This window comes from Cheilinus undulatus, linkage group 8, assembly GCF_018320785.1.
Source record: "Cheilinus undulatus linkage group 8, ASM1832078v1, whole genome shotgun sequence".
NCBI lineage: Eukaryota > Metazoa > Chordata > Actinopteri > Labriformes > Labridae > Cheilinus > Cheilinus undulatus.
In genome coordinates this window covers 5,634,715-5,660,243 of record NC_054872.1, presented here as the reverse complement: position 1 = coordinate 5,660,243, position 25,529 = coordinate 5,634,715, and the positions used below count along the sequence as shown (strand labels likewise).

Sequence of the window (25,529 nt, the reverse complement as noted above, 5' to 3'; positions counted from 1 at the left end):
CTGACAAAAGTACTGCAGTGGCTAATTCAGATCTAATCTCCACTAGCAGCCATTGTATACAAGCATCCACGCACAACAAGTAACCCTTTTCCCTGTAACAATCACAAACTCATGCTGAAGCAGGTTGGAAGAGGAGTGAAAACATCTTTCACAACATGACAAGTTTTTATTTTTATTTCATAGAGAAACATGGTCCAGTTGTAGTAAAACAGATGCAATGCTAAAGCTACATTTTACCACATCGGAGGTGGCCATTACCAACTGCTTTCAGGACAACTAAACCCCACCCATAATGCAACTCTGTATGTATGGCTCTAAAAATAGAGTCAGTCAGTCAGGCAGACACATACAGACCCATGCGTAGGGCTGACCAGATTCTGAAAAATGTCAGATAAGACCCTGCTAAAGTCAAAGCCATATATCAACAACATCCATATACTCTGCACAATCTTCCGGGCCTGAGCCCATCTGAGAGGGACTGGCCTAAAGTGTTCTGTGTTCTGATGAGTCCACATTTCTGGATGTTTATGGAAATAATGAACAGGGAATCCTCTGGGAAAGGAGAAGTGCCCATGACATGGGTCACTTGCACATCTGTGAGGGCATTAATACAGAGAGGTACAAAAAGGTCGGTACAGCAGATGCCTCTATCAAGAAATCCAGGAGTTACAACCACATGGCTTCACAGAGAAAGAGGGCGGGTTAGGGTTAGGGCCTAGACTGGCCTCTCCATTTTTCTGTCAAAGGTGCGGTTTATCTCACGGTAGATGCTTGCTAACTTTAAGAAAGACCCTTAAAACATCTGACATCTTTACTGTGCTGAATATGAAATGTACCATGTGTCACATTTATATGATATCCAGCACCAATAAAAGATTACTGTTTGCAAAAATTTCTCATTTGTTTCGGGAGTTGTTGTGAAGTTCTTTCTCCTTCTGAAACACAGCTGTTTGCAGCAGCAGTGAGGTAATGCTTCTATTTGTAGCTCTGAAGGATAAAAACTGTGATAAGACAACAGGAAGAGGACGATTTCAGAGTGGGTGCTCCATCACTGTCCATTTCTGCTTCAGTTAATTCTCTGCTTTTATCTGTTTCCTGAGAGTGAGTTAGTTTGATGTGAAAAAAAAGTCTCTTCCTGCTTCTCTTCAAGTTTCAAAAAACACTCACTGTGAAAGTTTAAGGACTAAAATGATTTATGGATCTTTATCCCATTGATCATCAGAGGTTTTCCTCCATGAGGGTCACCATTAAAAAAACGATCTGAGTTGTAATTTCTTTAAAATGAAACCTTTCTATTTGTGCTGATTGATGTAGTTGCATTTTTCCCCCAAGGACAGTTTTAGTTACACTTAATTATTGTTATCTTTTTTGCCTTGGTCATTTAATTTTCATGATACACTCTACATAGTTATGATACAGAGGGTAAATCCTCCCTTAGTACTGAGGCCAGACAACATACTCACTGCACAATTACAGCGTTATCCTGAAAAAAATACCGGCAAGAAATAACAGATGGATCTCAGCAACATGAGGAGTGACTACTGTTAGCATGAGCACCAAACTGCTTACCGATCATCATAATGTTTGGATAAATTAAACACAGCAAGTCCAGGAAATACGGTAGCTTTGTTTCCTTTCTAGGTGTCTTCTAGCCCCACCCGTCAACTTTCCAACGCCATCTTGCTGGTCGTGATGATTTGTCAGGTAGTCTGTCAGTCTGCCATTCAATCACTGCATGAATTTATGGCTCTGTCATCACCTTAACCAGGGGTGTCAAACTCGAGGCCTGGGGGCCAAATCCAGCCCGTGGAACAGTTATACCCGGCAAGATCATATAATATTTTCATTATAACTGGCCTCCCAGTGTGAGGTCTGCAGATCTTCTCTAGTATAAAAACGTACCCTCGATTATTTTAAAACAGCCTTTTAAAGTCCTAAAAGTTTGGTAAAAAAATAGAATAAAAATAATTTGATTAAAGGTCAGGAAGTTGGGAACATAAACTAATTTGCGTCTTCATTCCTTCATTCCATTTTTTATCTCATATTTTGGCCTTTTACATTCACGATTTTAAATTTTAAGTCATATTTTGATCTTTTTAACTCATTATTTCGAATTCTATCTCACATTTTGACCTTTTCAACTCTTAAATTTGACTTTTAATCCCATATTTAGACCTTTTAGACCTCTTTTTTTTTTTTTTTTAGATTTGTTTGTCGGCATTTTGTGCCTGTATCACATAGAGGAGGACAGTGGATAGAGTCAGAAACGGGGAAGAGAGCGGGGAGAGACATGTGGCAAAGGGCCACAGGCTGGATTAGAACCCTGGCCACCCTCGAACATGGGTTGCGCCTTAAACCACTAAGCCATCTACGCCCACAATTTAACATTTTAACTCACATTTTCACCTTTGAAACTTAAGATTTCAAATGTTATCTCACATTTTGACCTCTAAAAATCACCATTTTAACTTTCTAGTTCATATATTTGCATTTTAAAAACACTATTTTCCTTTGAATTCAATGTTTTGACCTTTTGAAGTAATATGTTTGACTTATTTATCTAAGATTTTGGGCCTTTAAACCTATCCTTCTGATAAACAGATATACACATAACACAAGTGCTTGTATATCTAAAGGAACCATCTCCAATACAGCTCTTTTTTGTTGGACTTGTATTTTATCTGTCTTGGATATTTTAACTTTGAAGTATTTGCTAATGTACTGTGTTTTTAGATAGCTCTGCTCTTTTCTAAATTTCCTTTATCTCTAACAATAATCTCTAAAAGCCTCACATGGACCGATGTTGAAAATGATCACTTTGCTATGAACACAGCAGTGCATCTGGGACCTGTGCATAATTAAATGTCATAGCATCAATGTTACTGTGTGTCCATGTTAAATAAATGTTAAATACATAATAAATAAGTCATTTTCAGTTTTTTAATCTCAAAATTGTTTATCATCAGTGCTGAGTTTATTCCCCTATAATGTATGGTTTATAGACAGTTAATGGTTAAATGTTGACCCTGTAAGGGTCTCAGGTTAGACCTTAATTCAGAATCCCGCCCCTGCTTCGAGTTTGACACCCCTGACCTAAACTAACAGTTCAGGTGATACCATGTATTTTATTCAGCAAAGTTTATATGTATCTCGATTTAGCATGTTGGCACACTGTATATATTTTTGTGTTTTTTAATGTGTTATCTGCCAAAGACTACAAATGTAAATTAATAGTTCTGTAATATAATAATACAAATATATAAACAATATAGTCTCAAATATTTTTGTGTTTTACTTCTCTCCCTTATTGCTCCCTCCACTATCGTTTGTGTTAATGTCAGTAATGTTACCATCAAACTGTTGAAATAAGAAAAAAGAATTAAAAATCTCGCCGTTCAAGTTATTGTAACTGGGTTTTACCTTCTTCTTGAGCGCTTCCAGTGATTCAAATTCCAGACGGGCCAGTTTGATCTGGATGTGTTTGGGAACATCTGGGATAATGAAGGTCAGGATGAACTTGAGGGCCAGCAGCCCATGCTGAAAAGAGACAACAAAAAAGGGATTAAATCCTTCAGGTTATATTTTTCAGATTTTATTACATCCTTTTTTGAAACCACAGAATTGGGAATGTACTTCGACAGTGTAAGAACTCAAATTTTGTTTTTATTAACAATGCACAAAGTTATCAGTTCAATATCAGTTTTGGCAGATGTGAAAATTTTTGCCCATGTTTACAGCTGATATATAGGCCGTCCATATCAGCACAAAATAGACAGCCTTGAGCATTAGTTTAAGGCATGTAGGGTGCCAAAGATTCATCTTGGGGCCTGATGTGTGACAACCATCCATGGAGAGAGGAGGGAGGGCAGCCAGGGTCAAGCTCCACACACGTCGACATGTGTGTCACTCTGCAGCCAAGGTCAAGCTCAACATCATCTCTTTTGTCCGGATCTTTTCAACACTGGTAATACACTTGGAGACTGCTAACGGATTTGGGGCTTTTGGGACAACTTATTAAAACTAAAGGGTTTTTATTTTTGTTAAACAAAAGTATTCTAATGCTTTTCTTCTGTCAGTATGTAATGCAGTAACGTGAGTAACTTTCAAAAGTTACACCAGCCAATCTGGTTATCAAAGAAAGACTGAAAGCAGTTAAAATTACTGTCAATAAAATCTATCAGATATAAAAACCTGAAAGACCTCTGTATATGAGCTACACCCAGATAAATGTGCTTCTTAATGTCCCAATCTCTCAAGAAATATGACCATCTTTATCTCCTCTGCCAGAGCTCAGTTTATTGCAAACAGCTGACCTGCACACAGGGACAAGTCAGATGTTTCTTTTCCCATGAAGATGATGTACACCTTCATTTATATGTATACAGAGCACACAAATCTCGTAACCGGCTGCCATCCACAAACATAAACCCACATAAAATGGCCCACTATGCACAGACACACACGCCTGGGTCAGTCCTTCTGGAGGACGGCCAACAGCCATCAGCTCTTTGATTCAGGACCTTTTTCCTCATCTTAGTAATGGAGTCTGTGTGCTGCGGTGGGTGGAATAAATGGTGTAAGAGTGAGAGCAGATAGAGGACACTGCTGCACAGAGCTGAGCTTAAGGCTTATGAAACTAAGTCATTTGGATAAGATGAATTATTGTGTGTTCATATGTTCAGGTCAAACCATGTCTTTATAGTCCTTGCTTTGTACACTGGGGTACAGTCATGTTGGAATAGAAAAGGGCCTTCCCTAGAATGTTGCCACACAGTTGGAAGCATAGCATTGTCCAAAATGTCTCAGTATGCTGAAGCATTAAGACTGGCATTCACTCGAGATAAGGGGGCTAGCCCAAACCCTGAAAAACAACCTCCTACCATTATCCTCCTTCCACCAAACTTCACAGTCAGGCAGGTAACATTCCCTTGTCATCCACCGAACCCAGACTGGTCCATCTGACTGCCACACAGAGTGCATGATTCATCACTCCACAGAGCACATTTTCCACTTCTCCACAATCCGGTGTCAGCGCTCCTTACACCACTCCGTCTGACACTTGGCATCAAACTTTGTGATGCGAGGCTGGCATGCAGCTGCTCGGCCATGGAGAACCATTCCATGAAGCTCCCGCTACAAAGTTCAGAACCCTTCAGTTGGAGACTTTTATGCACCATGCGCCTCGCTCTGTGATTTTAAATGGTCTTCTGCTTCGTGGCTGTGTTGCTGCTGTTCCTACACGCTTCCACTTTCTAATAAAATCACTTTAAGTTGACTGTGGAATATCTAGCAGGGATGAACTTCCACAAACCATCTTAATGCAAAGGTGACATCCATCGCAGTACCACGTTTGAAGCCAGTGAGCTCTTCAGAACAACCATTTAGGATCACAAACGTTTGCAAATGTAGACTGCATGGATTTGGTGCAGGTCTGATTGAAACACCTGAATTCAATAATTAAAAGGTGTGGCCAAATACTTTTGTCCACACGGTGCATTTCTAGTACTCACTGGTTTTGTTTTTTTGTTCAGGAGGAATAAGTGGTACAAAATAAAGTGCAATTTTCAGATGGAAAAATTTGATATCAAACTCAAAGGATAAACTATCTGGAAAAGACTGCCTGGGCAGATTTTGGCACCCTATTGGCTGGTGCTGGAGGGGTTGAGGGTTTTAGTGATCTAAACTGGACAAGTATATGCTGTGTATATCTGCACCGGTTTCGATAATGAACAATAAATCCCAAGAAACAAACATGAAAGTTACAAGGAAAATAATACGAGGAAATAATGCTGGGAACTTCTGCTATAGAGACTGGTTTTTGAGAAGGATGATTGTTTTGACTCCGAGGTTGTAAAGAGCTCTTTCCTCTCACTTTCGAAAAGACTTGATGGGAGCAATGTACCATCTATTCCTGCAAAAAATAAAATAGAATAGATAAAACATAATACGTGCCTGTGCAGGATCTATTTGAGGGGATGTGCTTGGATTGGAGGAATTTTTTCAGCAGATTTAACAACACAGCAGTTATATTCTGTTTTAAGGATGCTGGCAGGAGAAATCTATACTGAAACTTTTGGCGCCTCTTAGTCATTCCAATTCGATCAAATCTAAATAAGATCCGGGATTTATAATCTCCTGATCTCTCCCTTTAAGAAAAAAAAAGCTATTTTATTTGTTCATTTTTTCATTCCTGTCAGCACAGCAGCTCCACAAATTACCTTGTAAAGAAATGCCAGATCTTAGAGACTGACATATTGATTGAAAGTGCACAATTAACTCTCCCGGCCTTTGCTGATTGCTAATGCAATTCTGGGATAATTTATTTTTCTGTGTTGAGCAGCACAAGGTTAGATGGAGAGCGAGAGGATGCTGTTAAGACTAGAGGGACAAAGTGACTTCTAAAATGTTTTTTTTTTTCTTTTTTTCTTCTTTTCAAGGTCTGACTTTAAATTCTGTTTGGACTGACAAACTGGTCGTGACCAAACTTCAAATACTTGGTTTGAAAAACATTATGATCTGCACCTATGATTCCCTCCTGTCTCCCCTGTGTTAAAATAATGTCACACAGCTGACTTTACATTACAGTCATCTCCTGAACAACAAATTTTAATTTAGGGCAAAAGTTACCATCTATAATGTTACCTAAGCTGTTTTTATAAAAGAAATAATGACCCTAACCTTTCCTCTTTAAAAAGCAAAAACTGGTACAAATCAAGATGCTGCTGAAACTCCTTTTTCCCTACTCAGTATTCAGCTCTTACCGTTGTTTCCATGGCACTCTTTCACTGTTAATTGGAAAATTAGCATGTCAGTCTGACTGAGAAGGAACTACTAATTCTGCTTTTTTATGTGGGATCTGACACGAGCAGAATATGTCATTAAAACTGAGACTCTGCATCATTTTAAGCTAAGGCATTAAAAATTCTTCACTTAAGTTCCTCTTCCTGAATACAAAGCTGATCAGAGTAACTGCATGCTGGGATGAAAGATGGCTGCCATTAAAGAAAAAATAATAATATACAAAGGAACTTTGAGAATAAAGTAACTCAAGGTATACAGTGTCATGAAAAGTATTTGCCCCCTTTCTGATTCCTGATTTTTGTGTAAATTTATCACACTTAAATCTTTCGGATCATCAAACCAATTTTTTTTTTTCTTCCACAAAGACAACCCAAGTAAATAGAAAATGCAGTGTCTGAATGATTATTTAATCAAGGAGAGAAAAATCCAAACCTATCTTGCCCTGTGTGAAAAAGTAATTTCCCCTGAACCTAATAAGTGGTTGTTCCACCCTTGGCAGCAATAACTAAAATCAAGCATTAGTGATAACTGCTAATGAGTCTTTCTCATCGCTGTGGAGGTATCTCAATTGGATTTAAGTCCGGACTTTGACTGGGCTACTCCAAAACCTTAATTTTGTCTATTTTGAGCCATTCAGAGGTGGACTTGCTGGTGTGTTTCGGGTCGTTGTCCCGCTCCATAACCCAAGAGTGCTTGAGCTTGAGGGCATGAACTGATGGCTGGACGCTGGCCTTCAGGATCTTCTGGTAGACAGCAGAATTCATTGTTCCATCAATCACAGCAAGTGGTCCAGTCCCCAAGTCTTGGGGATCAACAGGATGTTTCTTTTTTGTCAGCAGTGGTATTGGCCTTGGAACTCTCCCATGATGCCATTTTTGCCCAGTGTCTTCCTTATGGTTGAGTCATGAACTCTGACCTTAACTGAGGCCAGTGAGGCCTGCAGTTCTTGTCATTCTTGGTTCTTTTGTGACCTCCTGGATGAGTCGCCGTTGCACTCTTGGAGTCATTTTGGTTGGCCGACCATTTTTTTGAGACCCTTTCCAACTTTTGGTAATGGAAACGCAAAAAAAAAAAAAAGCGTGCTGTACTGAACTGAACCATACCACTAGGTGGAAACGACCTAATATTTACCTTGTTTAAGCAAATATGTATGTCCACATAAGTAGAATGTGTTCTCAGTGTGTTTCTTTAAACCTTGACAAAGGCTGGAAGCCAAAACGTGTCAGTCTTGTGGGTTATAGCCCACTAATTGCATCCAGGCCGCACAGTGACATAGGGCATTGGTTCCCAACCTGGGGTCTGAGACCCCCCCAGGGGTGGCATCATGATCCACCCATCTCCGTAGTTTAAACTCAGTTCTTTTCAATAAAAAAATCCCTGTGCATTCAGAAGATGAACTTTATTAATCCCTGAAGGGAAATTCACAGTTTACACTCTGTTGTTAAACATATTACACACACGTAGGCTGAGTTACATGTAAACATGCACAAACAGGATCCCCATGGACATGCACTAATAGAAGATGTCAGAGTGATGGCCTTGCTGCTCTCATTGAAGCACTGCCATGAGCCGTTGGGAGTTCAGTGCCTTGCTCAAGGGCAATTTGACAGTGCTCAGGAAGTGACCGGGCACCTCTTCAGCTACCAGGCCAAAGTCCAGTTATGGTTGAACCACCTGAAGTGGCGACCCACCAATTCTGAGCCCAAGTCCTCACAGACTGAGCTACTGCAACCCCTGAGCTACTGCCGTTCCATTCACTAGACAGTAAACCAAGATTTCCTTTTCATGGACAAATTTCATATTTTGAAAGATGATGTTTAAATGTGGCAGTGCCTTCCAGTCTCCACTGCAGCATGTTCCCAGCTCTGAATGTAGCTCACATCACAAAGTTGAAAGGCATCCCAACATTTAAAACCATTTCCCATCTCCATCTTAAAGCCCTGACTTGTTCACATGCACACTGAAATGAAAGTCAAGCAGTGATGCAGCCATCATGAGGCCTCCATGCATCCAGTCTGAAAGAGTCATTAGGAGTGCAAACACTTGATCAGTAAAGATAAACACTGGACCTGGCTCAAGATGATGCTTCTGACTGATAGGATTGAACTGATGGAAAAACACTGACTAGAGAATCTGCAAAAAAGAAATGCATTTTCACTGCAGTCTTCTGACAGACAACATTTCAACTGTGAAATGCAGATATTTTTGCCATTACTGGTAAAGTCCTAATGTTTGACACTATCTCCAGTCAAATAAACAGGTCCCTCTCTCTGCTGTGTTTCCTGTCAGGTCTTGATCATGTCTGCATTCATTTTGAGGCTTTGTGAGCAGATACAGCTGAGCGTGCCTGCTCTGTTGTTCTGCTGTAATGAAATGAGTAGATTATAGCAGACAGACCCATGACTCTGAAAGAAAGTCTCTGTCTGTTTCTGTAGCAGGCTGGCCGGTTGCCTGGTTACTGCTCACTGATGTGTGTAAGCCCCGTACAGTAATTACCCAGGTATCATAGCACCGCTGCTGGAAAGCGACGAGGCGCTGCCCTCCCTCTACTGCTCGCCCCCACCCCAACCCCATAACGGAGATAAGGAGAGGGGCTGAGTGATTTGATTTAACCCTCAGCTGTTTGACTCTGCTCTTTCTCTTGAAATAATTAAGATTAAAACAAGAGCAGAGATTAAGAGTGACCTTCAAGAGAAATCTAAAAATGTTAGATGAAATTCATGCCCCTCCATCCTCCTGAAGCTCAACATTAATAGAGTCAGAGTTAGAGGTTGCATTCCCCCTGGAGATGGGTGGACTTTAAAATGCATGCACTGGCTGGGCTCTTAACGGCTTTAGATAAAAAATGTTCCTCCAATGGCAATATATTGGATGCTGTGTCAATAAGCGACATCTGTGTGTGTATTGTGTGCAGCTCCCCTTTGGCACAGTAAACATTATACAACGCCGCTCTCATTATTCTTGTTGTCCCATCTCTTTTATAGCCTGCTTGCCCTATTCTAGGAAATGTGTTGGGTGGAAGCAGGGAGGAACGTGCTCAGATGTACAATCAGCTTGTGACTCAGGTTCATCATACACACCATACACACACCTGCACTGCATTTTAGTCCACTTTCCTGCTCCGACTCTCCTCAGACCATCACTTTGTCCTTCAACCCTTTCCTTCACATCATGTCTGCCTGTTTCACAAACTGTAAGGCCATATTATTTATTTCTAACTGGTCTGTGGATTCCATTTTGAAGCCCATTTTTGTTTTGTTTTTTTAGCCTCCACCATCTCAGCCCATTGGAGCCACGAGTAACTTATCCAAAGCTGAACCAGCAACAAAGTCTAGAGGGCAAAAAGAGCTTAGGACAGCATCATTTTTATTCTCTATCTCCAGAAAACAACACATTTACATCAGCTGACAACCTCAAAACTGAGATATTAACTTAAACTGCATGCTTCTGCCCAGGTGGACTGGCTGGAGTCACTGGATCCAGAGCCACCACACACAGATGCCCCTAGGATATGGACTACAAGTGATGTGTTCTTAGTGTCGAGCCAGTCCTGAACCACAGACATCATCAGCGTCTCACATGGTCTAAGGAGAAAGAGAACTTGTCCAAGTCTAGCATTTTATACTGAAATCAAGGTCCTAGTCTAGAGGAGTACAGAATCCAAGTTGGTCCACTTGTCTTTATCAAGTCCAGAGTCAAAGCTGTAAGCCAGGGGTGTCAAACTCAAGGCCCGGGGGCCAAATCCATCCTGTGGAACAGTTACACCCGGCCCACCAGATCATATCATATTTTCATTAGAACTGGCCCACCAGTATGAGGTCTGCACATTTCCTTCTGTTGGATGTTCCATCACCAGTTTGCACCAGCCCTTCCACATCCATATGATCCTATCTGCATGTTTGACTGTCCTCTCTTCCATCAACCCCATTCATTCCTTTATCCTATAACCATTTTCTATTTCTTCCTCCATAAATCCTACAATTTGAAAAGATATACATTTATACAGTTTATGAAATCATAAATTTACTGCAGTTTAAAGTTAAACATGTACAAGTAATGAAATTAAAAACACTGATTGGAGTCTCCTGGAAGCTGTTGCTCTTTTTTAGGATAGCCTCAGTTTACAGAGTCCTGATACTAACGTTGAAGAGATAAGTCTAAATCACTGGTATTTCCATATTGCTCAGTCCCAGTACAAGTATAATTTGATTAGACTCTAAACTAGTGGTTCCCAACTGGTGGGTCTTGACCCAAAAATGGGTCACAAAGCTGTTTGTAGTTGGTCGCAAAATTGACTTGTCAGTGCTTTTGTTACATTGTTTAAAATTTCAATAACAGAAAATAAATAATAATAATTGCTTTCTAGATTTTTTTTCACTGAATTTTTCAAGAAGTTTCACTGGTAAACTCTGGGTAATTGTCTCAGAAAGGTTAGGGATTTTTTTCCTAGATTTTTACAAACCCTAACCCTGTCTCAGGAACTTTTCTTTTAACTCTAAGAATAGTTCACATGGAAAGAGGGACTTTCAGGACTTTTCCAGAAACTTTATGCAATCTTCTCCATTTCAGAAATGTTCAATGGAAATGCAAGGGACTTCAGGGAATTTTTTTCTTGGAAGTGCTTTGGATTTTATCTGGGATTTTTCCCAAGTAACAATCAGAAATCTTCTTTGATACTTTGCTCGAAATTTTTAATTATTTATAGATTTTTATGTCTTATTTTCTTTAATCTCTTTGTTCCATTTGTACCTGGGGTCTGAAATTTGGGTCGTTATGGAAACTGTGGTGGGTCCCAAAGCTAGACCAGTTGAGAAACACTGCTCCAAACTGCAGGACTTGCAAGGCAAGCTTCATCTGGTATGATTGTCTTTCATGCAACAGGCTATTTACACATTCATATTGCCAAAAACTCAAAATTTTGGATATCATAGATTTCTGACTTGTTAAACTCCTTAATTTTGAATTTTCTTTCTATAAAATGTAGATTTTACATTTAATCATTCCTAATTTGGTTTCTTGTAAATTTTCAACTAAACTGTCTCAAAAATTTGGATTTATTCCATAATTAAATTAAAAAAGTGAAACTTCCATTTATTCTAGATTCATTACACATAGCTATACGTGTTTTAATCTTTACGATTATTTCTTATAGCTAAGATAAATCAAAAGTTCAGTCCATCAGAATATTGGAAATTACATAAAACATAAAAATGCCCAAAACAGAAATGGTGACCTTCTGAAAGATATGTTCATTTACACACTCAGTACTTGGTCGTGGCTCCTTTTGCATGAATTACTGCATCAAAGTGGCATAGCATAGAGGCAATCAGTCCATGGCACTGCTGCAGTGTTACTGAGGTTTTCTGAAGCCCAGGTTGCATGATAGCAGCCTTCAGCTTGTCTGTAATGTTGGCGCTGCTGTCTCTCATACAATAAACCTTAGGTTTTTTTTTATGTGCATCAGCTCAGGGCAGTCAAACACATTAAAACCAGGCCCTGCAAACTTGTTCCAGGTAGTTTTGGTTTCACTGTGAGCAGGTACAATGTAAAGGAAATCATTATCTCCATAAAGCGTAGCCACTTTGGCAAACCACTGGGAGAAATGCATTTTTTCTACTTCCACTGTATCACCCGATGTCCCACCCACAGTCACGTCTTCAGTCAAGCCCCCAGGGATGAGGTGGATAGAGAAAAGCGCACAAACGCAGCACAGACATGTCAAACTTATTAGGAGTGTCATAACATCCAGGATGTCATGGCAGGATGGATCACAGGCTCTCACATAAAAAGAAAGGCTAATATCCGGACACATGCTGTGAGCTGCCCTCATTTTTTTCAGCGCTCACCAGAGCAGCACCTCTCCTCCTCCTCAGCTCCTTATTCAGGTGAAGGCGGGCAGCGTATAAGTCACAGAGAGAAAATCCTCCCCGGGGCCTGTGTGCAGTCTATGGCTATAAAAAGTCATGTTGACTTCTCCTCTGCCCAGGAGACAGTCTGAAAGAGGTGGGGATGGATGAGAGGTGCCATGTTCCCTCTTAGAACCAGAGTGCAGGACTCTGTTTGCTGGGTAGAGGTTCAGATCTACGAGGCTAAGAGGTGGAGGATCTGCTCACAGCTCCAACAGTCAAAACTTAAACCAGGTTAGTTCATCCACCAGCTGTTCAGACACTATAAAGCTGTAGCAGAACTAAATATCCACAAAGAAAAACTCCTAAGTACATATAGGACAGTAAATCTCAAGGCAACAGGCCTCTTAAAGTTGACACTACATCCAGAAGATAGAGCATGACAAAATACAAGCTAAGGCAAGAAAAGTACACACTTCCTGTCTTCTGACTTGTTTAAAATAAAAGGTCAAACAAAAAGGCACTTTTGAGCAGAGATACATAAACTTTTGAGACATGATTATCCTAGTTTAACCTTTAAATTAAATAAAGAAAAGGAAGGATTTTGTGTTAGTCCAAATAAAACTGGACCTTAAATTTCCTGTGAACATGTAAATCACATTGATTCATACTAAACTGAATTTCTCAGAGTCAAACTAGCACACCTGGCAGTAGCAACTGTTGACACTGTATCAACAGTTGCTACTTTTTTGCCCGAGCAGCACCAAATTCCTGTTTCAGAGTGCCTCTCACCAGCTTTTTTGTTGCTAAATACAGCAGTTGACTTCAGCTTTCCTTGGCAGATTAAATAGCTCAGTGTGCTTAGTATTTTCCTGTATTCAAAGAAATATCTAGCATGACATGACAACATCATCACCCAGGACCTCAAGTGGGAGCTCAACATCACTTCCCTCATCAAGAAATCCCAACAAAGGATGCACTTCCTGTGGCAGCTGAAGAAATTCAACCTGCCAAAGACGATGATGGTGCACTTCTACACCAGCATCATCGAGTCCATCCTCACCTCCTCCATAACAGTCTGGTACGCTGCAGCCAGGGCGAGAGACGGGAACAGGCTGCAGCATATCATCTGCTCTGCAGAGTGGGTGATAGGCTGCAATCTGCCATATCTCCATGACGCCTCCAAGACTCTGAGGTGTGCAGGTAAAACTGAGGCCAACCCCTCTCACCCCGTAAACAGACTTTTTGACAGCCTCCCCTCCGGCAGGAGGTCCATCAGGACCAAAAGCCACAAGAGCAGTTGCTTCCACTCTGCTGTCAGTCTCATGAACAGTACACCGGCCCTCCCCCTCTGCCTACAGACTCTCACTGAGCCCCAGAACCAGCAGAGAGAATTATGCATATTTATGCAGACTTATGTGTCACATTTACACTCACCCGACTTTATGTCTACACTGTGTATGCAAAAAAAAAAAAAAAAAAACAATTTACAGTCTTTCCTTTTTCACCTTTGTACATACTTTTGTGGTTTTTATATTGTATTTCACATTTTTACTTTGCTACTATATACAAAACTTTAGTTAAATAGTTCTGTAAATGTATGACTGTGATTGAAGTAGATAAATCAGGGCTGTCCAATTTGGGGCTCATGTAACTTTGGCCCTCAAGAAATTATTTTTGGCCCACCGCCCATGTTCAAATTTTTTTGTTTTTTTTGTTTTTTAATTATTATTTTCCCACTGCCAGCAATCTAAGTATTTCTTTCAATATTTATTTATTGTTGCACTTCCTCTCCTGACCACAAATTAACATTGTGTTACATTGGGGGTAGTGTGGCGCTGCTGAGCTCCCATCAGCTCAGATCTGGAAGCCCATGACCAGAGAGTGAGTCAGTGAGAAGATGCTGGGGTCAAGCTGGGGTCATGGCAGAGATGGAGCATGTGAGGCAGTGGCACACTGATAAGAGGAAGTTTAAAAATAGTTGGAAACATGAGTGCTTTTTACTAAAATTGATTTCAAGGCGGTACGCCCAATTAGTATTTGTGCCATATGGATGTTAAGTAATTTCATGCAGTGAAACACAATAAAGAATAGTGTTATTCATTTTCAAAATTACTTCGTATAAGTTATTATTTTGCACAATTATGCTATAGGCATATTTAATTTCATGCACTGCAACATGAATGTTTAGTTTTGGCCCGCGACCCTCCACCCCGATTCATTTTTGGCCCTTCACTGAAAAGAATTTGGGCACCCCTGAGATAAATAAAGATATGTGATTTAAACTGATTCATACAGGGCCAGGCCTACAGAAAAGAACAGTTTATGTTAGAGCTACTCAATATTGTGTTGGTTATGATATAGCATATATTATATCAACAGGAGACTACTAAATGCTACCTATTGAGGTAGCATGGGGTGGCACGTCCGAACGCAGCAGCCCGGCACTCCATCACTAGCAGTAAAACAAAGCCCTACACTTACACCAGAACTGACAGCATGCCCACGGAGTTTACATCTTTCCTGATGGAGATTATCTGGAGAATGGGGCGCTCCGAGACTGACAGGAAGTGGAGCAGCACGACACCTACAGCCAGTGGGGAGGAGGCAGCGATGGCATTGTGCGAGAGGGCGGAAGCGGGGCAAACAAGCCGGGGTGCAGGCAAGGCTAAGCGCGGCCCCACACAAACCTGCCCCACCAAGCATCTTTCTCCCGGGTGCCCGCTCCCTCGCCAGCAGGATGGACGACCACCACGGATTTCTAACCACTGCTTGGATGACAGTGTTTGCTGCTACAGAGGAGACTGCCAAACATGATTTCGTTGCATTTTCACAATAAACGACTTTCTTTCTTTCTATCTATCTATCTATCTATCTATCTATCTATCTATCTATCTATCTATCTATCTATCTATCTATCTATCTATCTATCTATCTATCTATCTATCTATCTATCTATCTATCTATCTATCTATCCATCCATCCATCCATCCATCCATCCATCCATCCATCCATCCATCCATCCATCCATCCATCCATCCATCCATCCATCCATCCAATCACTGATCTAATATTGACCCCCCATAACTGATTCAACTATTTCTCAACTCATCTAGAATGAACTCATCCTTTTTTAAAACTCATCCTTTTCTTACAGTGTAACTTATGTCATTTCTGGTGAAAGCACAATCTAAACCAGTGATTTCCTCCAAAAAATATGTTCATAGAAAATATTCAACTTCCACTATTGGTTCAAAAAACAGAATCAAATCTTTCTCTTTTCTAGCAGCACTATGTCCACTTTACACTGCATTCCAAATTATTGTGCAAATTGGATTTTATTGTCATAAACATTCATTTTTGTGTTTTTCAGTTAAACTCATGGATGGTATTGTGTCTCAGGGCTCTCTGGATCACTGAACTCAATCTCAGACACCTGTGATCATTAGTTTGCCAGGTGAGCCCAATTAAAGGGAAACTACTTAAGAAGGATGTCCCACATTATTAAGCAGGCCACAGATTTCAACAATATGGGAAAGCATCAAAAGTATGAAAGCATGAGATATTTCACAAAAACTTTGGTGCGATCATCGTACTGTGAAGAAATTTGTGGCTGATTTCGAGCACAGACAGGTTCGTGCAGATAAATAATGAGGAAGGTTTCTTACAGACAAATTCATTGGATTAAGAGAGCAGCTGCTAAAATGTCATTACAAAGCGGCAAACAGGTATTTGAAGCTGCTGGTGCCTCTGAAGTCCCACAAACCTCGAGGTGTAGGATCCTCCAGTGGCTTGCAGTCATGCATAAACCTACTATTCAGCCCCCCCTAACCAACGCTCACAAGCAGAAACTGTTGCAGTGGGCCCAGAAATACATGAAGACTCATTTTCAAACAGTCTTGTTTACTGATGAGTGCCGTGCAACCCTGGATGGTCCAGATGGAGGAGTAGTGGATGGTTGGTGGATGGCCACCATGTCCCAACAAGGCTGCGACATCAACAAGGAGGAGGCGGAGTCATGTTTTGGGCCGGAATCATGGGGAGAGAGCTGGTAGGCTCCTTCAGGGTCCCTGAAGGTGTGAAAATGACCTCGGCAAAGTATGTAGAGTTTCTGACTGACCACTTTCTTCCATGGTACAAAAAGAAGAACTGTGCCTTCTGTAGCAAAATGATCTTCATTCATGACAATGCACCATCTCATGCTGCAAAAAATCCCTCTGTGTCATTGGCTGCTATGGGCATTAAAGGAGAGAAACTCATGGTGTGGCCCCCATCCTCCCCTGACCTCAACCCTGTTGAGAACCTTTGGAGCATCCTCAAGCTAAAGATCTATGAGGGTGGGAGGCAGTTCACATTAAAACAGCAGCTCTGGGAGGATATTCTGACATCCTGCAAAGAAATTCATGCAGAAACTCTCCAAAAACTCACCAGTTCAATGGATGTAAGAATAGTCAAGGATAGAGAAGGGCTCCTATGTTAACATTTAGCTTGGCCTGTTAAGATGTTTTTGATTGAAATAGCTTTGATCTATTTAATTGAAAACAAACGGATATGCTTTAAAAAGTCAATATGTTGTTCAGCTCTAATAACGCCTTACACTTCAGTCAATAATAAAGCAATGATAATGAAAAGCCTGTGCAGATGGGAATTAAAGGGACAATATACAGATCTAGTTATCAGTGAGGGCCCAAAACGACTCTGCATCCCTCACTGAATGCTCCCACCATAGGAAGGTTTAATCAGATTATCCTGTTGGCTGCTGAAGAAGAAAAATCACACACGGTGAGCATCTTTCCCACCAACAAAACAAGAGCTTATCATTCAGCTGTGTGTTAGCAGACCACACATTCAATCAGCCATGCAGACGATCAATACGACCCAGATTCTGCCTCAGCATCAGCAGAGACCCACCACGCTGAGAGCTACAGTTCAGCTTTATGGAGCGTTTTACAGTCTGAGACAATAACTAGATGGTTAGAGCAATCATCCCTCAGGAGCTTGTTAACGCAACACAAACATGCAAATGTTTTCTCTATGAATGTCCTAAAGAAGCCTCCCTCTCTCCACACAGCGGTGCTCAGCACAGCTTCTCTATATCTCTGTTTGTGCTGTTATTTTCAGCTTTTTCTCTGGAGGCATGATGTGTATGTGTGCGTTTGCTGCGTTTTTGTCTGTTTTGATGCCGGCTGAATTGAGCACAGAGGAAAGGATGATGCTAATGTTAACAGAGGTGGACTCAGGAGAGGGAGAATCTGGAGGGGAACAGTTGGATTTAACGCAGACACAAAGCTCAAACAATGACGAGCTGACAGAAATACGCACACTGCAAGAAATCACTTATGCACACAAAATCTCTCACTCCCTCCCATAGTCTCTCCTCTGTTCTCTCTCTCTTCCTTTGCCTCTCTGTCTCTCTCCATTAGTCACAGGTCTCTGTTGGTCTAGTTTGGACTCTAGCTCCATCTAGTGAGCAAAAATCTTCATCAGATCCTTCACAGCTGAGTGTGCTGCAAGACAAGAGGTCATTCTCAACTTATTTCTGATCCTCACTCCCATCTCTTCCTTCCCCAGGAAGTAAAAGACAGATAGAAATATGCAGACACAAGAACAGAGGAGGCAAATGCACCCAAAGAAAAATCATTCACAATGTAAGATATTCTATTTATGGCAAGCTGCACAGCTGATTCAACCCAGACCTAAATGCACCAACGTTCAATGATTGTTTCCCTCCTTTAAAAACCTTTCAGATTCCTTAACTTAAATTTCTGATATCTTTCTCACAAGCTTTTGTACCCCAAACTAATTGACATAGCTCATTCATACTGTATTCTATGTTTTGTTTTTTTTTAATCTAATTGCAAGATGCATGTTAGATAGATGGACCCACGCGTGCATGGGGACAACATGCAAACCACACAGAAAGGCCCTGACAGGGACCTGAACCAGGGACCTTCTTGCTGTGAGGCAACAGTGGTAACCCCTGCACCACCGTGCAGACCCCAATACTCTTCAATATTGTGAAAATAGCACAAGGTATGATAAACTAATGCTAAGAAATTTGTATGAACTAATCGATAGTAATGATGGGAACATGTATGTAGAAGTGCTTTTTTCTTTGCATGTTGGTGGGTGATTTACCTCCACAGCCACTGTCCAGAATATAAGCTGTTCCTCCGACTCTTCGAAGTAAGCCTTCACTTGTGGAGACATGCCGATCAGCGCACAGTTGGTCACAACAGCGATCACACTCATGGCCTCAAAGGCGAGCTGGACACAGACATAAAAAGTCAACGGTGAGTACATTTTTCTACATTAATGGACCTTTTTCTGATAGCTGGGCAGAGCCTCAACAGTGTGCTCAGAGGACACATGCATCAGTCTTAATCCTCTACACCAGGGGTGTCAAACTTAAGGCCCGGGGGCCAAATCCGGCCCGTGGTGCAGTTTTACCCTGACCGCAAGATCATGTCATATTTTAATTAGAACTGGCCTGCAGGTCTGAGGTCTGCAGATTTCCTCCAGTATAGAGAAGAAAAGTTAACCTTAAAGATTTAAAATATCCTTTGTTAAGTCATAAAAATACAAAATACTTAAAAATAAAAATAATGAGATAGATATAATATAATAGATATAATTTTTCAATAATTTCAATTTGGATCTCAAAATTATGATTTAAACTTGGGGTTTTAACTTTTTATTAAATGTAGAAATAATCGCATATCAAATCGCAATTGCAATATTGGGTAAAAATATTGCAATTCGATTATTTTCCCAAATCGTTCAGCCCTAATGTCTACAGTCTGATACAGTGAGTGGTGGCATGCTTCTGCTAAGAAGAGACAACTCTGTGAATCACTCTGACGTTCATTTGTCCTCGGTGCAGACACTGGAGTCTATCCTTTGAGCTGTACTAGGGATGTTTTTTATTATTTTTAGGGCAACAATGACCCTCTCCCTACCTCCACAGGTAGCATGCTTCTCTGTGGATGAAACAGGTCTGTGCTGCAAATACAACATTTTTTATAAGACAGGAGATGTTAAGAATTTTCTATACTCCTTTACTCGCTGTCAACTCGGGTCTAGTTGCATCCATGTCTCCTGCATATCATGCCTGATTCTGCATGAATCGTGCCCCATACCACCTTTAGAGCAGGTATGGTGCCTGAATAGGGTATGCTTGTGTTCATTCTGACTAAAATAAACCAGACTCTGTGATCAAGTGTACTCAGATCCTGGCCCAGGATCCACTCTGAAACCCAGTGTCAGGAAGTTAGAAAGACAATTGAGATACTGGCAGTACAAATCCAAATAAGAGCTTGGTGCGTCTTACCTGCCAGACTCCTATATTTGATGCTGGGTCAGAGAAGGGCCGTTTGAACACTCGACACATCTTGAAGGCATCAGAGTAGACCTCAGTGATGTTGTTTAACACCACCAGGACGGCAGCCAGAGGATAGACACAGGAGAACAGACTGACATAGCCAAACAGCAGAAACAACTCCAGGTAGTCATCAAACGTACCCTGAGAGAAGAAGAGGCACTCAGACATAAATCAGGGCAAAAAGGATAATGATACTGTTGTGTGGGCAAGACACTCTTATAATAAGGTTTGTTTCTGAGAAACAGACCTCGTAGACCTACCAAGTAAGTGCTCATGTCAGCCTCCAGTCGGACCTGATCAACCACGGGAAGCTCTTTATCATCCAGAGTTTGTCTCTTCTGGACTTTGCGGATCATCTTCTTGTTACGTCTCCTCTGGAGCCAGTAGGGCAGGAAGGCCTCCATGACCTGATTCAGGATCTGACTGGTGATCAGCAAAGTGGCCAGACTCTGGGGTATTGGGAGAAAGGATGGAACGAGGGAAGAAAATAATATAAGGGAGAAAGATGAAAACAAATAATGAAAGGAAGGAAACAGATAAACACACAAATAAGTAGGTAACAAAGATAGAAAGAGTGAAGGAAGATAGGACATGGGAAAACCGGTTTGCAAAAAGCTTGCTGTCTGGTTTTATTTCTCATCCCTTCCTTTACATAAATGAGCTCAAAATGTGTGCATATCTTTATAAGACAGGTTGTAATGGGCAGTGTTGTGGCTGCAGGCTAAAGCAATCTACTAAAGCAATTTTAAAGCTATCTGAAGCCAGTAGACCCCAAAGTACATTTATGGTAATTCCCAGAACACGGATGGCCTCACAAGGCAAGGCAAGCTCATTTATATTGTACCCTTCATACAGAGAGCAATTCACAGTCCTTAGCATGGTAAGAACAGAATGTTTGTAACAGTAAGACTGCTAAAAGACAACCAAAAGACATTTAAAAAATGAAATACTCTTAAAAATAAGTTAGATTGTGCTGCATGAATGGAGGAATTAGTCTACCAAAAGGGCAGCCCAGGTTCAATTTTGACCTGTGACCTCTTTCTTGAATGTCATTTCCCACTCTGGGCCCTGTTTTAAATGCATAAAGTGGGCTGTCTCAAGTGCATTGAAAAAAAACATTATTTGTATGTGAAGTGTATTCCATTCTGAATGCAAAATCTGGGGCAGAGTGCAGAGAAGTTGGATTAAGTCGAATCAGCTCTTATATTCTTAAGTGGCCCACTCACACTAGAACTGGGCCTTATTTTACCTCTGTGCTGAAGGTCTAACCCCCCCCAGGCCTGGGATTGCATTGTTTCAAGCCAAATTGCGCCTGAGCACAGTTATGTCTTCACATCACATAGTCCCAGAGTCAGCACACTAGAGTCACACTAAGTCCTGTCTGAACACCTGTTAAACAGCTGGTTTTTACACTACAAATAAACGGGTTTACAGACTGGTTAAAAAAAACTGAACATGTCTCATCAGCTAATGTCTTCATGTGCTCTCACTGCACGGGGGGTGATTTTTTTGTATCATAATGGTTTAGATTATATTTAGGAAAAACCTCACTGCGGATTGATTGGCACATCTCATTTGATTGACGGATAGCTCGACAGGCAGAAGCTACATTTCTGTCAACCAAAATGATAGCTAGCTAGCTGGCAGGAAGTTGGCACTTAGTGGGCGGGCCGTTAGGTTGATCTGAAGATTCAATATGGAAGCCGCCGCGATGGCTTCAAGAGCTGTTTGAGTCCGCCTATTGTAAGCAGACAGCTGACGTCACATGGGGTTTGTCCCATTCTTTCTACAGTCTATTGATACACCCAGGACTGGTTGCCAGTCACTTGCAGGGCTGACATAGCTCACACACACACCAATTTAGAGTCACCAACTAACCTAACGAGCATGTCTTTGGTGGTGGGAGGAAGCTGGAGAACCCACACATGCATGGGGAGAACATGCAAACTTTGCACAGAAATGCCCTTTTTGGAATCTTTTTGCTGTGAGGCAACAGCGCTAACCTCTGTATCTCTGTGCAGCCCTCCCTTCAATGTGCCAATTGCAACACAGAACATTCACCAGATACTGTATGATTTTCAGGTTTTGAGTTTTTTTCACTGTAGTATTCCTACAACATCAGAAGTGATAAAAAATGAAGAGATTATCATTTTCAAAGCAGGCACAAAAGCCTAAACTCATCACTTCTGAACATTTCCAAGGCAGACTGGCCGACTGGAACAGGGTCTTTGTTAACTATAATGTTCTGTGAGCACAACATCAAATATAAGTTGTGCACATTATTTGTTTTCGTCTCTGTTGTCTTTGGCTTGCATTTCTAGAGTGTGCATGATAGACACTGGATAGCCTGCATGAATATAATAGGCTATATTGCTGGTGGCACTTAAATTCATGTAGGCTATAAGATTTATTATAAACCCAAGTCTTTTTTACATGAGAGCATGTGAGTGTGTGAGCATCTGCATCTGTGGAGAGAGCTTGGAAACAAACAGAAACAGAGGCAAAACCCTTCAAATCCTCTGCCCTCTGTCCCATCTAAAACTCAGTGAGGAAATGTACTGATATTAAACTTTAGAGAAGGCATGCTATTGCACTATGTAAGAGCAAAACGTACAATATGACCTCTTAATATTAGGAAGACACTGCACCACATACATCAAACTTTACACTTACTTTTTGGTGGTTTATCCATACAACATGAGTAAAATCTAGAAAAACAAATCTTTAAAGAATAAAAAACGCACAAACATTTTCTTTTGAAATAACAGTGGAAAGGTAGTAATAGAAAGGAGGGCCTACCTGTCTGAGCAGCGCCATGTCATGCATCACAAAGGCGATGTAGAAGAGTGAAGCGAAACAGTTGAAGAAGTTGAACTGTGGGTAAAATCATGAAAACAGTGATCATTAATAGTGTCAGCTGGAAAAGCTTCACTTTGATTACTGAAGGATGAAATTGGCAATGCAACGGAAACATAAAAATGTGATTTATACTCACCACTAATACTTTGAGGACCAAGTGATTCTGATATGAAGACTCCAGCCTGTGATTCTCTAAACAAACAGGAGAGAACATATCAGGAAACTATCAGTAAAACAAATGAACCACTGAGATCTTCTACTCAAGCCTACAGCCCATTACAGGCAGTCTACAGTTAACCCTGCATTCACATGGTGCTGGAAAAATCGGAAAGATGAGTGTCTGGGTTGGAGTTGAAAAGTCTGTCAGAATTTTGGGTACATGACTTGCAGAGAAGGCAAACATGATGTCAGACTGTACAAAAACATAAACAATAGAAAATATTTGGATGATGGTGAGAAACTACCTATGAATTCTTATCTAAAAATAGATTTTTGTGTCTTTTTATTAGTCTAGGTCAAAACTCTTTGTTGCTGCTCTTAAGATAAACATGTTATTAGCACCCATGCTGTTTCAATATCGCTGGCTTAAAGCTCATGAAGACATTCAGATCATAATGACTGCCTAACTCAGGACCATAATGAGTGGGTCATAGACGTTTGGTTTTTGTCAAACATCACAAGACAAATTTGAAGTACTTTTTTAGCTGAAGATCATGATGTGTGCACAGTTCAGGGCAAGTCTGGACACTGATGTGCCAGTTGGTTGATTTTTCTTTGATTTTATGGTCGATGCTTGGTTCACCCTTTGGTTAATTGACTGGTTGGTTGACTGAGTGGATGCCTGGTTGGTTAGCTCACTGATTGGTCGATTAATGGATTTTTGGTTGATGAACTGATTGATTAATTGGATGGCTGGTCAGCTGACTGGCTCATTTGCTGGTTGGTTTGTAGGATTTTTTTTCAGTTGATGATCCATTGATTAATTGGTTGCTTTGTAAGCTGGCTTGCTTACTTGATGGTTGGTTAGATGGTTAATTGTTTGGTTAGTTGGTAAGCTGGTTGGTTGGTTGGTCGGTCGGTCAGTTGGTTAAATGGTTGGTTGGTTGGTAGGACAGTTTTTTGTTGGTTTGTTGATTTTATGGCTGTTTAGTTGGTGGGTTGGTTGGTTAGTTGGTTGGTTGGTCGGTCGGTCGGTCGGTTAAATGGTTGGTTGGTCGGTAGGACGTTTTTTTGTTGGTTTGTTGATTTTATGGCTGTTTAGTTGGTGGGTTGGTTGGTTGGTTGGTCGGTTGGTCGGTCGGTCAGTCGGACGGCCGGTCGGTTGGTCGGTCGATTGGTTGGTTGGTTGGTTGGTTGGTTGGCTAAATGGTTGGTTGGTTGGTTTGTTCATGGATAAGTTGCTAGGGGGAGTTGGCTTTTTGTTGGTTTATTGATTTTATGGCTGTTTAGTTGGTGGGTTGGTTTGTTGGCTGGTTGAATGGTTGGTTGGTTGGTTGGGGAGGTTGGCTTGTTTGTTGGTTTATCAATTTTATGGGGTTAGTTAGTTGTTTGGGGGTTGGCTTTTTTGTTGGATTATTGCTTTTATTGCTGTTTGGTTGATGGGTTAGTTTGTTGGAGGGCAGGGTGGTTTGGGGCTTGTCTTTTTTGTTGGTTTATCGATTTTATGGCTGTTAGGTTGGTTGGTTGGTTGGTTGGTCTGCTAGATGGTTGGGGGGCTGGCTTCTTTGTTGGATTCTAGATTTTATTGCTGTTTGGCTGGCTGGTTGGTTGGTTGGTCGGTTGGTTTGTATTAAAGCTAATACCTCTAGTATCATGTCAATTCTAGAGCAGTGACTAATGCATGGCCTAAACTATATCAGAGAGAGAAAAACTTGCTTTATTAGTTCATATTTCCAAGGTTATGACACACTTTCCTATCCTACAATCAGAAAAGTCACTGCAGGTGTTTTTGACTGGTGATGTGAAACACCATAGTATCCCATACTACCATTAAGAAGCAGCTGAAGTTTTACGCTCAAGGTCCTGTAAAGCAGGTTTTTTATTTAGTAGAGCACTTGACAGTTTGAGGGTGGATTCTGCTGGAGGCTTTAAAAGTCACCTAACATGTATTCAAATGATTAGGGTTGTCTTGGCCAAACAGGTACGTTAAAACTTACATAACTTGAAAGTCAAAGGTTTGTTGAGCAGGCTGCATATACATTCATGATGGGACAGAAAAACACACAGGGGTGCAGACTATTAAATAATAGTTTGGCTCTGCTCATTTTAACTTAAATCTAATCTACATTTTTGTAGATGACCACAAGAAATGCCTATTAAACTCTGCCAACTTTATCCTGTGTTCGTTGGTGCTTTACTACTACTTTACTGTGTCTGAGATCTAATACCTGCAACCCGGGTTTGATTTCAACTATGGCCTTTATTCCACACGTCATTTCAACCAAAATAAACATGCCACTAATGGCTTGGCATTTGGCAGCTTTCTTGTTGGCATTCATTCAAATAACTCCAAACTTTACTGCTGCTGAAATACCACACTGATCTAGACCTGCAACTAAACAGTTATTATTATTTTCAAGTAATGTTATGGTTTTATTTGGTTTTATTTCAAAACCAACATTCTAACAGACAAAATATGTGCT

The 25,529-nt window shown here is 40.9% G+C and overlaps 1 protein-coding gene across 3 annotated transcripts in view; it reads right to left on the bottom strand.

Annotated features, from left to right (window-relative positions):
* ano10a (anoctamin 10a) overlaps positions 1 to 25,529 on the bottom strand; it is a 94,125-nt gene that overhangs the window by 16,993 nt on the left and 51,603 nt on the right. For all 3 annotated transcript variants that reach the window (XM_041792964.1, XM_041792963.1, XM_041792965.1), the window contains 6 exons: positions 23,024 to 23,079; positions 22,828 to 22,902; positions 20,289 to 20,477; positions 19,978 to 20,169; positions 18,786 to 18,914; positions 3,421 to 3,537 (listed from right to left, as the gene is read on the bottom strand). In XM_041792964.1, coding sequence (XP_041648898.1) covers positions 3,421 to 3,537; positions 18,786 to 18,914; positions 19,978 to 20,169; positions 20,289 to 20,477; positions 22,828 to 22,902; positions 23,024 to 23,079 — 758 coding nt within the window. The remainder of the gene's footprint in view (positions 1 to 3,420; positions 3,538 to 18,785; positions 18,915 to 19,977; positions 20,170 to 20,288; positions 20,478 to 22,827; positions 22,903 to 23,023; positions 23,080 to 25,529) is intronic.